The sequence below is a fragment of the Solea solea genome, chromosome 5 (assembly GCF_958295425.1).
Source record: "Solea solea chromosome 5, fSolSol10.1, whole genome shotgun sequence".
In the NCBI taxonomy this organism is placed as follows: domain Eukaryota; kingdom Metazoa; phylum Chordata; class Actinopteri; order Pleuronectiformes; family Soleidae; genus Solea; species Solea solea.
In genome coordinates, this window is record NC_081138.1 from 5,067,531 (window position 1) to 5,082,273 (window position 14,743).

Consider the following 14,743-nt stretch of genomic DNA (forward strand, 5'->3'; position numbering starts at 1 on the left):
GGGAAACCTCCAAGAAACAAACATTATAATGGCAACATCCAGAGAGACAGACAGAGACAAAATTATGAAAAAAATAAATAAAATACTAGACTTAGACCCAATTGCACCACAAGTAAAAAATAAACAATCTTTTATTTTGAAAGTGCAAAGAAAGCGAGATGCAGACTAATGATTATTTTCATAATTGATTCATCTGTCGGTTATTTTCTCGATTAATCACTTTTAAGAAAACCTTAAAAAATGTTGATCGGTGGAAATGATGATGTTCTCAAATGTCATGTTTTGTCCACAAACCAAAATGATTGACTTTAAATGATTTTTTGTTATCCAGAGCAAAGAAATGAAGAAAATACTCACATTTAAGAAGCTGAAACAATCGGAAATCTTGTGTTTATCATGAAAAAAAAGCACCAAACTAATTATTCGATTATCAAAATAGTTGCCGATTAATTTAGTCATCGATGAATTGTTTCAGCTCTAATGCAGACCATTGGGGAACAGGTGGGAAGGAGCAAGTTACATGAAACAAGAGGAGAGAGAAATCTCTAAATAAAATCCCGAAACCGCAAGACAACATTGACACAAGACAACAACTATGACATCATACAGAAAATAAAAACGAGTGGACTGATTTATTTTATGTTATTATTATTGTTATTATTATTATTATCATTAATAATTTTAAAAATCCTGACCGCACACCGCTGTCTACAAGGTAAGAACCAGTCTGGTCATTCTCTTCTGACCTCTGGCTTCAGCAGTGCATTTTAAACATTAGAGAAACTCAGACCCGCACATCTGCCCGCACATCTGCCCGCACATCTGCCTCCAACAACCACGCCACATTCAAACGGCACTTTTCCGTCGTACAGTTCCAGCACTACTCTGCTCAACTCAACCGTTGGGGATAGTTCCTGGATCTCTGGAACTCTATGATGAAAAATGTGCCAAAAGTCACTTAAATCCTCTTCGTCCTCGTTCTCATGCTCAGTTTGACCTTCAGCAGGTCGCCTTGACCCTGTCTGCATGTCTAAATGCATTGACTTGCTGCCGTGTGATTGGCTGATTAGACGTTTCCGTTATCAAGCTGTTAAACAGGTGTACGGCATCTGGGATCCACAGGGATCTTTGGTTTTCCCAAAGAAACACACTACGCAGCCACATAGGTTAGACCAAGCATGGGCAAAAATGTGTCCAAATAAACTACAAAATACAGCAGCCACACCATGTGTCAAAATAAAATACTGTACGTTTGTATTTTCGAAATACAAAAAACACTTTCCCACACCAAGGCAGAAAAAATGGGTTAAACCAAGTGTAGGACACTTTCTTTTGTTACCTGAGGACAAAATGTAACCCTGCAAAGTCTATTTTCTAGTCTAGTTTGAAAATGCAATATTACTTTCTGACCCTGGAAATGCAACAACATTCATCGCTGTCTTAAATTCTTCTTCTTTTTTCGGGTTCTCCCTTTGGGGGTCACCACAGTGAATCATCAGCCCCCTTGTGTCCACTTCTGTTACACCAACTGTCCTCATGTCCTCCTTCACAACACCTCTCTGTGGTCTTCAACATCTGTCCCTCCCCTGCACATGATCGCTCTTATTTTATTTCCAAACCGTTCAATCTGAGCTTTGCTTTACAAATCACAGTTGGAATAAAGACCGTTCTCTGGATGAAGGTCTGATTAGGTTCAGACTCAACAGTGAAGAAAGAAACTCTGTACTTGAAATCAGCAAAGAGATTCACATCCAGTGGGCAAGATGTCACATGGCAAAGCTCAATATTTGTTAATAAATGATGGGTACGTGGTACAGAGGCTCAGGAGAGGACTAAAACTCCCATAGATTAGCTTTATCTCTTTAATGAGACAGCATTAATTTTGGTCCCAAGGTCTGGCAGAAGGCGAGCTGATTTATCATGTGCCTTTAACATTATGGGAATTAGTCTAATTACCGCGGGTGTGCAGACTTGATTTTTCCCTTCACAGGAAGCCCATTGTGCGTCTCAACCATTTATCACAGCCACGGTGCGGCCGCCGGACTCCATGAACACAGCTGGTGGGAAAGCGGTTATCGGTCGATAGCTGCGCAGTGAATGTGACTGAAGACAATCGTGTAAATATTAAGTTCAACTCAACTCCGCCACACGTCTCAAGTAAATGGGCTTCCCATTTGTCTCTAAAGCCCAGAAAATAAGTACATTTACATGATATCTTGTGTTAGTAGTAAACTAGCCTTTTAAAATACATGTAAGTGCGACTGAAATTGTACTAAATTGAATTTCACACCCAGATACTGCATTTGACGTCAAACTTCTACTAAATACTCAATTTTATTTTATCTTAAGGCAAAACCTTACAATTATTATAGAGAAAAAGAAAAATAGTCTATTGTACGGACATCTGGAAGATCAGGGGATAAGTGAATGAAGAGGAAAGATGAAGATAAAGGAGAGTTCTTTAAGCCCTTTAACACCCGGCGAATCAGCATCTTTGTTGCCAGAAAGGGACAAAGTAGGAAAAACGCCTGTACATAGTTTCCATTTTTTGGCCTGTTTTTGAACATTGAGACAAAGACTCAAACAAATATTATTTTAAATATGTGTTGTACTGTTCAAATTTCAAATTTAACATGCAAAATCTGGTGTTCAACTCCAGTGTTTTTTTTTAAATTGTTAATACACTATGTTAACATGCAGTAAATTGTAAATAACTCCCAGCTATTGCAAGTTATTCTGGAAAAATGGGCCAAAGCACGACCATTCATCATTTGTAATGATAGTAATATGGTGCTTTAGGGTAACTATAGCTGTAAAAGGGTTATTTCAGCTCCTGAAAATGCATTATTCTTATCTAACAATAGCAACTTAAAGGGTCTTATCAGCATTTAAACAAGTGAAGACCAGCGGGCAGTTAGTTTGGGTCAGTCCAGAGCTCACCTGGATTGTTCCAGGATACTGTAAGCATGTCTCATGTCTGTGGTAATGATTGAAAATGATGCCTGTAATTGCTGATAAGCTCTGTAATGTTTCAGTAAACTGCTGCTAAGGTTACTGACGATAAATCTGGGCTTTGTGATGCAATGTCAAGGGCCGTCGGCTTCTTTGAACCAATTGTCCTCTTGCCGTCAAAGGTGTGTGTGCTGTGTTTGGAGAGTTCCAGGCAAGGGTTCAAGAGGGCATGCGTGTGCATGCGTATGGAATTAGATTTTCAAGCAACACTTTTTAAGACGCAAACCAACACTTTATGAATTGAGCAAAGACAAATTAGCAACGAAATCAAAATACACAAATTGCAAATAAAATTTGCTGGAAGGTTAAATCCGACCTCGCTGTTTTAGCACGACTCAGTTCGACTCAACCGTTCTTTTTTTGCATTATCATTAGGGATAGCACCTGCTACCTGGTGCTCTTTTTGGTATGGATTTAGATCAGTGTCAATATTTTTTCTTACACTTTTTAAGGAGCAAATAAAATATCGATTTAGTCATTCACAAATATTTTATCTGTTTGAAAATACACTGTTTGTTTGCAATGATCGGAGTTTTGTTTGCGCTCCCTCACGCTGTGGTTTTTAAACGTTAGATACTTACAATCATTTTGTCGGAGTTCCAGATTCCAAGCCTGTGACTACCTCCGGTCCATTGAGCTGTTGGTCCAAAACACAGCAGCCAATCAACAGGCAGCTTCGTAAGGCCCACCCATGGTCAGAATTGCAAACAAAAAACCATGGCGGAAAGAAAGTGCAGAAGGAGATAGTTCAGGGTAGGGTTAGGGGTAAGGGTTAGGGTAAGTGCTAGGACAGAAAATGCTTTTGGAAGATCTGTGTTTTCAAGAGCTTCTTGAAGATAGACAGGGACGCCCCATAAGCCTTTAGGAGAGCATTTAAGTAGGTGGGAGCAGACCCAGGCTAGCATCAATGATTTGAATTTGATGCGAGCAGCTAAGGGTTGCCAGTGGAGCTCAATGAACAGAGGGGTGAGATGTGCCCTTTGAGGTTGATTGAAGACCAGGCGCGCCGCCGCATTCTGGACCATGTGTAGTGGTTCCACAGCACAGGTCGGGAGGCCTGGTAGCAGGACGTTGCCAAGCCAAGTCAAGGCGGGAGCCTGTACTAGGAGCTGGGTAGCCTGTTGAGTTGGGTATGGTCTGATTTATCTTATATTGAATCGTGCAAAGCAATTCAAATGAAGGATGCATTTATTTTCTTGAAGACTAAACATTTCGAAGCACATGCAAATAATACTTTGTTGCATTGTGTAAAAAGAAAATCCACAACCTGCAGAACATTTCATCCAAGTCTGTCCTTTACTTTTTGAGTTATGCTGCTCACAGACAAACAGACAAGAGCGGCCAAAAACGTAACCTTCTTGGTGGAAGTAATATATTAAAAGTTTTACTGAATTAAAAGGGAAGGTTAGGGCAATCAATCCTTGTTTATATATACCACATGTGTCAAACTGGTGGCCCGGGGGCCACATGTGGCCCTCCAATCGATTCCATGCGGCCCGCCCACCACTGTGCGAGGTGAAGGAATAGAGACAGAATATAAGACCGGCAATATTTTTAATAATAGTAATAAGACATTCAGTTGTAATCATTGCTTTATTCAATGTATTACACTCAACATGAAATTACATATATTTAAGCTGTTTTAATCACAATTATCCTCGTCATTATTTGCTAAATTTTCAATTCGTGCATCATAAATATGTTTTTATTGTGAATCATTTTATATCAAAACAAGCACTTTTACTTTGCAATTCTGTCTAATATCATAATGAATATCTTATATTGCCCATTGGCTATAAATAGTTGTTTTTTCCACTTTTTTTCCTCTATGTCGGCCCCCACTTGACCAGACTAGATGCTCAATGGTCATTTGAGTTTGACACCCCTGATATATACTAATCTGGACTAAAATGTTGAACCAACTGACTCTGAGGCCGCTAGAATATCTAGACCTCTGCAATCTTATACAGGAAATCTCATTTGTACGTCTCCATGTTGCAATTTCAAAGAGCAAGTTGTATAAAGTAAAATGTTCCCAAAGAACGACAAAGAGCTTGATGATCAAGAGAAATGTCCATCAAGGCAAAACACTGAGGCCCCCCTTTACACCTGGCATTAAAATGTGTTTTCTGTGATCAGATTACAATCGAATAGAGCTTGACCACTTGTAAGTACAGGACACATTGCGACCACATTGAGCAGAAGTGTAAACGCAATGAGTCTCCAATGTGTCATCCCACGACGCATCATCCAATTGGTTTCAGAACTCAACAAACTAATGGTTCTCTCTCTCTAGGGATGGGATTCGGTATTGGTCAGGATCGGTATCGTCTGATACTAGTCAAAAATCATTGGATTGGATATCGGATGGATACAACTGTATAATCCGATACAATCCACAAAATCCTATATGTCACATGCTCCATTATGCACAGACTATAATTTATTTCTTCTTTTTGGGAGAACAATATTTGTTACACAGTTGAAAAATGATGTCTTTGAAATGATTCAGTACAAATGTGTTGTTAACAGCTTCATAGTTCATAAAAGGTCTAGAATGACGGTATCGGATCGGAATCGGTAGATACTCGAGTTTGTGATATCGGTATCGGACACAAAAAAAGTGGTATTGTCCCATCCCTAAGATAAACTTTGTATGAAGGAGAATTATGTCCATATATTTAAGCTTTCGAGAATAAAGTCATAATATTACGAGAATAATGTTGAACACGAGAAAAAAGTCGCAATGATTAGAGAATAAAGTCATAATATTATGACTCAGATGACGACCTACAACAAGATGAGGAATGAGAAAACTGTATTATTTTTTTTCAGTATGGCCCAAATACTGGTTCTTAATTTAGAGAGTTGTTGAGAGATTATTTAAAAAAATGATTCATCACTCTTTTGGGCAAAATATCATTATTATGAAAGGTTATTATGGATTTTTATGGATTTTTATGGATTTTTATGGATATTATGCGCGCCAATGTGTGATATACTTGCATGTCTGTGTCCTGTAGTATCTCACTTCTTAGAAAAAAAAGGATTTAAAAAAAACACTTAGAATTGAATAGAATAGAATAGAATAGAATAGAATAGAATAGAAATATTTATCCATCCCCAAGGGAAATTGTTTTAACACAGCAGCAATACAATACAAAAAAATCTTTAACGTAAAATGTACAACAGTGAGAAAAAAAAATAGTGCAATAATAAAAGAATGGCATAAAGGAGTAGATTAAGATTCAATTGATTTATTTCATATTTTTCATTTCCTGCACAGCTGAGAGTCTGAAAGTCTTGTTTTGCCAGTTTTAATCATTAAAATCATAAAAAACAATCCATTTGATTTGAGAAAGTCATTGCTGCTCAGATGAAGGAGGGGGGGCACCATTTCAGGCACTGATTCAATCTCATTTGTGCACCTGCATTTGTCTACAGGCCCGGGTGATGTATTTACCTGTGGCTCTGGCCATTTAAATTACTTTAAAATCATAAAAACAGGGAATGTGATATTGGAACGAGGGAGGCTGAGAGAATCAGCCACAGAGGGCAGCAAATTACCTCTGTATCAGCACCAGAGAGACAGACACTTATCTGCCTGAGAGAGAGCGAGAGAGGTGGGAGGAGCTGCAAGGGCTCTCCAATTTTCTGGAGGTCAACTTCACACGAGCACACGCGCCGGCCAATTACATATCCCACACCAAACCCCCCCCCACTCACAATCAGACTACACTGTTTATTCATGTGAGCACAGCTGGCCCAATGCATAAGGGAAACTAATGGTGCTTTTTCATTACACAGTCCTAGCACGACTCGGTTCGACTCTGCTCATTTTGTTTGCTTTCCCATTAGGGATAGTAACTGAAGTGAGCTGAGCTGATACAAAAATGTGACGTCAACAGACTGCTGGCCCGCGAAAGAGTCGCAAGTGTGAGAATCAAACCCGCCATTGAGGATGTTCTACTGTTGTTGAGGAAATAAGGGAAATGAAGGCAGATGTGTAGGTTCGGCCTAGCGAGGCAACAAGCTCTATTTTGTGTTTGCAGAGTTACAAAGTTACAAACAGCATGGATGCAAATCCAGATGTGTTTCCCCCATTACACTGATAACATGCAAAGCCCCTCCCACACTTTTATACGTAAACAGTGAGCAGTTAGAACAGTTAGAAAACGTTTTCCTGATTCCACTGTGTCCTATTTGGCTCCTTGTTTTGTCCACTGACCTTAGTCCTTTTAATATATCATTTTTCTATCTCGTACCCCCATCATAAAACACTTACACTGGTCATACGCACCAATGTCCAGAGAAGTAATGGAAATGGAATGGAGCCGTGTCTGTGTAGAGCCAAGTGATGCTAGAAGTGTTTTATTGGAAAATCGCCATAAGTGTCTGCTTGGGGGCCCCTGGTGATCAAGGGGCCCCAAGCATTGAAGCGTGAAGAAAAAAAGAAGAGTTCTTGAAAGAAATTTAGATATCTTAAGATATATTTAGATATGTAATAGTGTTTATGTGAAGTTATTTGGTTTTATTTTGGAGTTGAAGATTCTACATATATATACATATATATATATAATTTACTTTAAAGTTTGCATTCTGTTCTCTGTTTTAAGAGAATACTCTATTCTATTCTATTCTATTCTATTCTTTGAAGTTCAGCATACCACTTTAGATGTGAAATTTGGATATGTACTTAAATAAACAGAGTGACACTGGTTTATCATAAATAACGTACATATTTTTTGAATCAATAATAGTTAAGCGCATGGTGACTAAGAGGTGGTGGGAGGAGGGCCCCAAATTAAATTCTGCTTAGGGCCGCATAAAGACTGTATAGTGACTATACATGTGTATTGGAGTGGCCGATCTAATTTTATTAATTAAAAAAACATTGTCGTAATTCACATCCAAGAAATTGATTTTTATTTCATCCTGCAACACAATTAGCTTTTTTTTTTCCGTTATTGTTATTATTATTTTGTGTTTTATTTTTTTGGAGGGGTGGGGGGGCAAATAACGACAATAAAGCACTAAAGAGAATGTCCTGCATCACCTCCACCTCGTCTTCCTCATGTCACATTTCACCCTCTTTTAAGGGTGGATTAAATCAAAAAAAGGAACAATTATATTGTTACGTATGTTTGCAATTCCAGCACATGAATAAGCTTTTTATTCACGTAAAATAGTCGAAAAGTCAAATTACTATGTGGATGATTATTGTTCACAGAATTTTTAAGGTGCTTTAAGGCAGGGCTGCTTTATTTGTAGAGCACATCTCACACACAAGGGCAACTCGACATGAAAACAAGATAACATTTAAAAATTTGGACACATTACAATTTGCAATTTCAAATAAACCGGAATTGCACAGAATAATAAAAAGAGAGAAAGAGATTGTGTGCAACAGTGACAATAATTTGCTTTATGAATTTAAAAATGATTAAAAGAATGTAAAGTGCAGGAGATAAAAATGTTAAAATCTTATGAGAAATGCAGTGGTTTTTTTTAACTTTGACTTTCAAATATTCATATTAGGTGCTGATTTCATTACCACTGTTTGTTTGTTCCAATTGTTTGTAGCATAACAACTAAAAATGTATGGGGTTATAAAACTGCTGCTTCACCATATTTGGTTTGAACTCTGGGTTCCACTATCTGACCTGAGTCAGTAGATCTCAGGTGTGTATTCTTTTAATATGTCATTAGTGTATTAAACCATTTAGTGATTTGTAAACAAGTTTGTTTTTTGTCCCGGTTAAAACTCGAGCAGGAGCGTTGTCATGGTCTCAAGGTTATGGACATTTATGGTCTTAAGGTGTTTACTGACAGCAGTCCTCCTCTCTTTACTGTCAAAAACTATTACCTCAGTTTTAGTTCATCCTACTAGTAGTATTTTTGTGAACATGCAAACAATATATATAAAAGAAAACAACAGAATTATTTCATTTACATATCTGAATTTGACATTTTATTAAATCCCACCTCTTCTCCATAAAGTATTGACAACAATAATTGATCTCCCTCTTCTCTACTATTTTCTTTTCTTATGTCTATTTTTGTTTCTATTTATTCCCACTTCACAGCAAGCATTTGTACTCCTTTAGTTACACATCAGTACTTCTATGTGTGTGTGTGTGTGTGTGTGTGTGTGACTGAAATGAATAACCCCATACTGTTGTTGAGAGCAGCCAATGCGTGTTTTGTTAAGGTGTGGATGCAGTTTGCGGCACTAATAATGACTTTCCAACCTTTCCAAAAAAAAACACCTTGTTTATGGCAAAGGTGTCTGCAGACTGTGGTGAGCTGGCAGTGGGAGTGAGAGAGAGGAAGAGAGACACTGGAAACACAATCGCCTAATCTTCTAATGTACGTCGGCACTTTGATGCAGTTGAAGGTGTTTTCAGGCGGGACAAGGGTTGGACATTACCTCACTCTGAGCGCTTTCCGCGGGAGAGAAACGAGCGAGTAATTAGCTGATTACAGGCCCGTCAGATGCGGCTCTGCCTCCATCCAATCCCTGCTCATGCTGCTCGTGCAGGACGGCCTTCAGTCAGTGTGTCAGCAGGGGAGGAGAAGGATGGAGACACACACACACACGCACACATACGCACGGTACTAGGTTAAGTTGAGATTAAAGAGCAGGAGGGACGCGATGCTGCTGAGTGACACGTGCGGATTCAAGGAAACGCGCATGCAAAATACGTTTTTTTTTACATAAATTAGTATAATAATATGTCTTTTTAAGCATTTTACAGCTTTATTTTAAGCTGATCCATGTGGGCTTTTATGAAATAATACGGACAAGAGCAGAGTTTGTGTATTGAGGCTCCGCTCTCTGCGCGCTGACGCACGGCACAGGTGTGCGCACCCGTCCAGCCCTTTGAAGCCGCCATGGAGAAATCCAAAAACTTCAGAATCGACGCCCTGCTCGCGGATGAGACCAACCGGTGCGGCAGAGACCTCTCCCCGGGTCAGAGCAGCGACAGCCCCGCGGGCAGTCCGCTCTCCTGCCGCCGCGCGGACACCCCGTCCCCGCGCGCAACGCAACTCCAGAACGGACTAATCCCCAAAGCGGGCCCCCTCAGTCTCCCGCATCCAGGACTCGCGTCACTACAACAGAGCGCCATCCACGGCATGTACCCGGCACCCATGTATCCACTGTCGGCGCTGAGTGCTGCAGGCCAGCACCCCGCCTTCGCCTACACCGGTTTCACGCAGCTGACGCAGAGTTACCCGGATCACCTGAAGGCTGCGGCCATGGCGGGACATTTGCCGCTGGAGCACTGGATCCGCGCGGGCATCATGATGCCACGACTGCCCGACTACAGCAGTGAGTATGAGATGAATAAGCCTTAAATAATTATGTCCAAAAATGTAAAGGCCATGCGTCAGTTTAAATAATAATAATAATAATAATAATAATAATAAGATTGAGTCAGATTAGTGTTAAGAGTGGCGCATTAAACTTATAAAATATCTTTGTATATCAACAATTCAAATCAATTTATGAACAAATTGTCACATTTGAGACAAGAAAAATAACTTTGCACTTATTTTTTGCAGCCTACAAAGTTATTATGTCTCTTCCAGGATTTCAGTATATCAGCGTTTGTTTTTAAATTATTGTCAGACTGAGCCAAATATGTGTCACTTGCGGCAAAAACAAAACAAAACTGTAGACTTAGTCTGAACCGTTATCAAGAAGGAAGTAAAATATTTAATCTGATCGTTTGACTTGGTGTCGTAAACACTGCACCAAAGTTAATGTTTCACAGAACCAGACATACCCTACAGTATATTATGCTATTATTATTATAGTATTAATTAATTAATACTAATTATTATTATGTCTAACCTACTTAATTATTTGATTTGTTTTATGATGTGAGGATTTAAATGAAATCCCTTGTGTTAGATAATTATATATATTCTGGGATGGATTCGTCGCGGATGGATTTCTTAATTTAAGATTTAAGAAAAGCACTGTGTATTAAATTCATTTTTTACAGCCAGTGTCATTTTAATTTACAACCTTTTTTTTAAAAAAAAAGAACGATTGTTATGTCAGATTTTTTTTTATTATTAATAATGCTGCGTATCTTTACATTATTGCCTGCATGTGTGCTGTTACAGTCGCAGCCCTGCAAACGTGGTCATATTTTCATTTTCGCAACATTTATTTCTCTATAAACGCCAACCTGATGAAAACTGTCTTTGTGTGAGAAGGAAAACTATAAACAAACACCTAAAACGCGCCGTCGTTCGTCAATAAAATCCCCAAAGCCTTCATTGAATTTTCATTACGTTAATGGCACGCCTGTGTTTTTATGGCCCTCGCGCTCGCTTCTGCTGCTACAGTGTGTGCGTGCGCGTGTGTGTGTGTCAACAATAAACTGTAAAGCCCTCAGAGTTAATGATGGCCGTGGAGTGCGCACATATGTGCGCCTGTTCCCAGCCACAAAATGATATTGAACCCCACGCGTCCTTGGTCCTTTTATAAATACGTAAACAGAAGACACACAACAGTGACAGAGTGTTGAAGACTTCATTTTTTAATAATCATCTTCGTTATGTCCTTTTATTTTGTTATTAATTGTGAATTTTATTGGCATAAATGGGTATGAGAAAACGATATAGAACACATATGGAAGTCCTCCCTCTCCATCCATCCATATAATCCACATGAGGATAACCTAAAGGGGAAAAAGCATTCTGTGCAATAAAAAAAGGAAAAAAATAAATAAACAGCCTGACTCAATCACAACTATATGTTGTGATTGAGGTAGACGTAAAAACAAACAAATAAATTAAAACATAAAACACACAACAGTAAGACAAGGACATCTCTAGATCTAAGTTTCTATTTAAAAGAAGCCACTGTTCCACAGTCAAAAGCAGACCATCATAAAAGGTAACCTTAAAGAGACAAACATGATGAAGACTCCCTCACTCACACCGCTCTTCTTCCTCCTCGTGCAGCAGGCCCTCAGTCCGGTCTGCTGGGAAAGTGTCGGAGGCCTCGCACGGCGTTCACCAGTCAGCAGCTGCTGGAGCTGGAGAACCAGTTCAAACTCAACAAGTACCTGTCCAGACCCAAGCGCTTCGAAGTGGCCACCTCGCTCATGCTGACTGAAACACAGGTGATTAACACGGCATTCATACAAAAAGAAATCACAGTAAAACACAGAAGAGATGTTCTCATCAGGGACAGTTACATTTTAAAACTCTTTTGTATGAGATATAACTTATAAGCATAACTTCTTCAGTGTTAAAGTAACACGGAAACTGTTAGATGTAACATTATATATGAGTATATTTAGTATTGCAACACCAAAAAAGGAGAAGTCTTCTTTTTTTATTCAACCAGATTAAAAAAACCTGAATTCTAAAATCTATACAATCTATTTTTACAGCCATGAAAACCAATACTGTAAACACCAATTATGATCAGTAGTTAATTATGTATTATGGAAACGACATACCATAGAGTGTAAGGTGAAAGAGTTCATTTGTCATTCAAAATAAAGGATTAACAACAACAGGAAATGTATCTCTCTAAAAACCTGAATGAAAACAATGACAGTTTTATTTTCTTGTGTTTGATGACTATGTTCAAATGATTATTATTATTATTATTCTTGCATTAAATAACACTTTTATATTCCTCACACAAGCCAAAAAGTGTTATTTAAATGTATTAAAACTAAATTTCTTGGAGAGTTTATTCTCTAAATGTCACCATCTTCTAAACCTTTTCCTTTTTTTCCCCCTCCCATCTTCCCTCGGCAGGTGAAGATCTGGTTCCAGAATCGCCGGATGAAGTGGAAGCGCAGCCGGAAGGCGAAGGAGCAGGCCAGCGCGTCGGCTCAGTCTGACGCCGAGCGACTGCGCAACGGAGGGAAGACTGCCAAGGACAAATCTGCAGAGAGCAGGCGAGCTCCCAGTCCTGATGACGGCGGGATAAACCTCGACATGGAGGACGGGGAAGAGGAGGAGGAGGAAGAGGACGAGGAGGAGGATGAGGAGGAGGAGGAAGAAGAGGCGGGAGGCAGGCACGCTTTCCCCGTTGCCATGGGCAACGGCGTGGGGATGCCTCGACCCACGGACTTCTTGCAGCGCGGCACAGAGGTCGGCTACAATCCCCACAGCCCTTTCTCTGACGAGGAGCTGGACGGAGTGCAAGTGGGAGCAGGCGACAGGAAGATTGGAGCTGGACTGTGAGGAGGAGACGAGTGTGGCAGAGACATTGCACTGGGACACTGGGACACTGGGCCAGTGGGACTCTGATCTAAAGAGGACACACTTCCAAAAACATGAAGGTCTTTGTCTGGTCTGGTCTGTGAATGTGACACCAAACACACACAGGACTGTGGTACAAATATATTGTGTACATTTCATAGCATGCTAAAAAAGAAGAAGAAGAAGAAGGTGCTCATTTCCTCCCTAAATGTGAGCTGTTTTCATGTGTGTGTGTGTGTTTAATGACCTCCTGGTCACCTTGTCTTTTGTCCGTCCACTGACAGCTGCAGCTCCACCCAGTGAACAAACACGCACGGCCACACCAGCGAACTGTTGAGACAGCGTGAGAATGTACAGAAGAGGTGCAGCCTCCTCCTCGTCCTCCTCCTTCTCCTCCTCCTCCTCCTCCGCTCGCCGCGTCAAAGTCAAACAAGCTGCAACGTTTGTGGCCGAAGCTGAAACGACAGACACCAGCTGCTCCGGGATTCTTCTGCAGGACGTCCCATGTTTCACATTATTGTGCATTCTTTTTTGTGTGTGTGTGTGAGTGTGTGTGTGTGTGTGTGTGAATTCCTTCTCTCACGTTGTAAATGAATTTATTAAGTTATTTGAACAAACAGGAATCGTGTACGCGTATTTATCTGGAACTTGTTTGTGGTGTAGATATGAAGTTTAAAATGTGACGGCAAAAACGAGAAATAATAAAACAAAAAAAGGGGAAAGTACGCTGAAAGTTTGGTTGGTCTTTCATCGTGGGCAGTAGATGTTCTTGAGTTGAATTAGCTTCTCATGTTCTTCTCGCAGTGCTTTTTTACTGAAGGTTTTTGAGGGTGAACACGGTAAATGGTCTGGATTTCAGTCTAGCGTAAAGCTGTCTTGCCCAAGGACACATCGGCATGAACACTGGTCACACTGGCGATGCTAACACAACATAACCTTTACTTAACTTTTAATCCAATTAAAGGAGTACTTCACCGATTGGCATTTAGCTTTGTATTACTATAGAACAGGGGTCGTATTTTTGAAAAATTGTGCTTCCCAACCTCCGTTTCCCCTGAGTCGAGAAATATCTTCATTCTTTTTTTATGTTACGTGCCCACCAGTGACACTTTGGTCAGAGGGGGGCGGGACCTCATTCCCAGAATGTAAACACCGTCTGCCATCTTTGCTAACAGTTATGCTAACGGGACCAAGTGTCACTGGTGAGCACGTAACAAAGAAAATAATGAAGATATTTCTCAACTCAGGGGAAATTTTAATAATACAAAGCTAAATGCTAATCGGTGAAGTATTCCTTTAAAGTTGATGGTAATGACATTAGTTTTGCGTGAACTTGGTCATAAAAGTAAAAAGAAAAAACTGGTCAGGACATAATCATCTGTACCTAATTTAATGGTTAATTTAGTTTTTTGGCATTAAGTTGTGAGCTGTGTTCGACAGATAAAACAATACCACAAAGGTTGAAGTAGAATATCGACGTGAAGACCAC

The 14,743-nt window shown here is 39.8% G+C and overlaps 1 protein-coding gene across 2 annotated transcripts; it reads left to right on the forward strand.

The window, feature by feature from the left end:
- Positions 1–9,257: 9,257 nt before the first annotated feature.
- On the forward strand, positions 9,258–13,970 carry mnx2b (motor neuron and pancreas homeobox 2b). Of its 2 annotated transcripts, none has more exons than XM_058629696.1 (3): positions 9,258–10,345; positions 11,995–12,155; positions 12,805–13,970. In XM_058629696.1, the coding sequence occupies exons 1-3, from the start codon at positions 9,907–9,909 to the stop codon at positions 13,234–13,236; spliced, it is 1,032 nt and encodes a 343-aa protein (XP_058485679.1). In that variant the 5' UTR covers positions 9,258–9,906; the 3' UTR covers positions 13,237–13,970. The 2 variants fall into 2 exon arrangements, with proteins under 2 accessions (XP_058485679.1, XP_058485680.1); XM_058629697.1 differs by having other exon boundaries at positions 11,998–12,155.
- The last annotated feature ends 773 nt before the right edge of the window (positions 13,971–14,743 follow it).

Excerpts from the sequence above, each read along its gene's own strand:
- mnx2b (XM_058629696.1), top strand. The coding sequence starts at position 9,907 with ATGGAGAAATCCAAAAACTTCAGAATCGACGCCCTGCTCGCGGATGAG. Across the intron at positions 10,346-11,994 it reads ACGACTGCCCGACTACAGCA|CAGGCCCTCAGTCCGGTCTG; the intron begins GTGAGTATGAGA and ends CTCCTCGTGCAG. Across the intron at positions 12,156-12,804 it reads TCATGCTGACTGAAACACAG|GTGAAGATCTGGTTCCAGAA; the intron begins GTGATTAACACG and ends TTCCCTCGGCAG.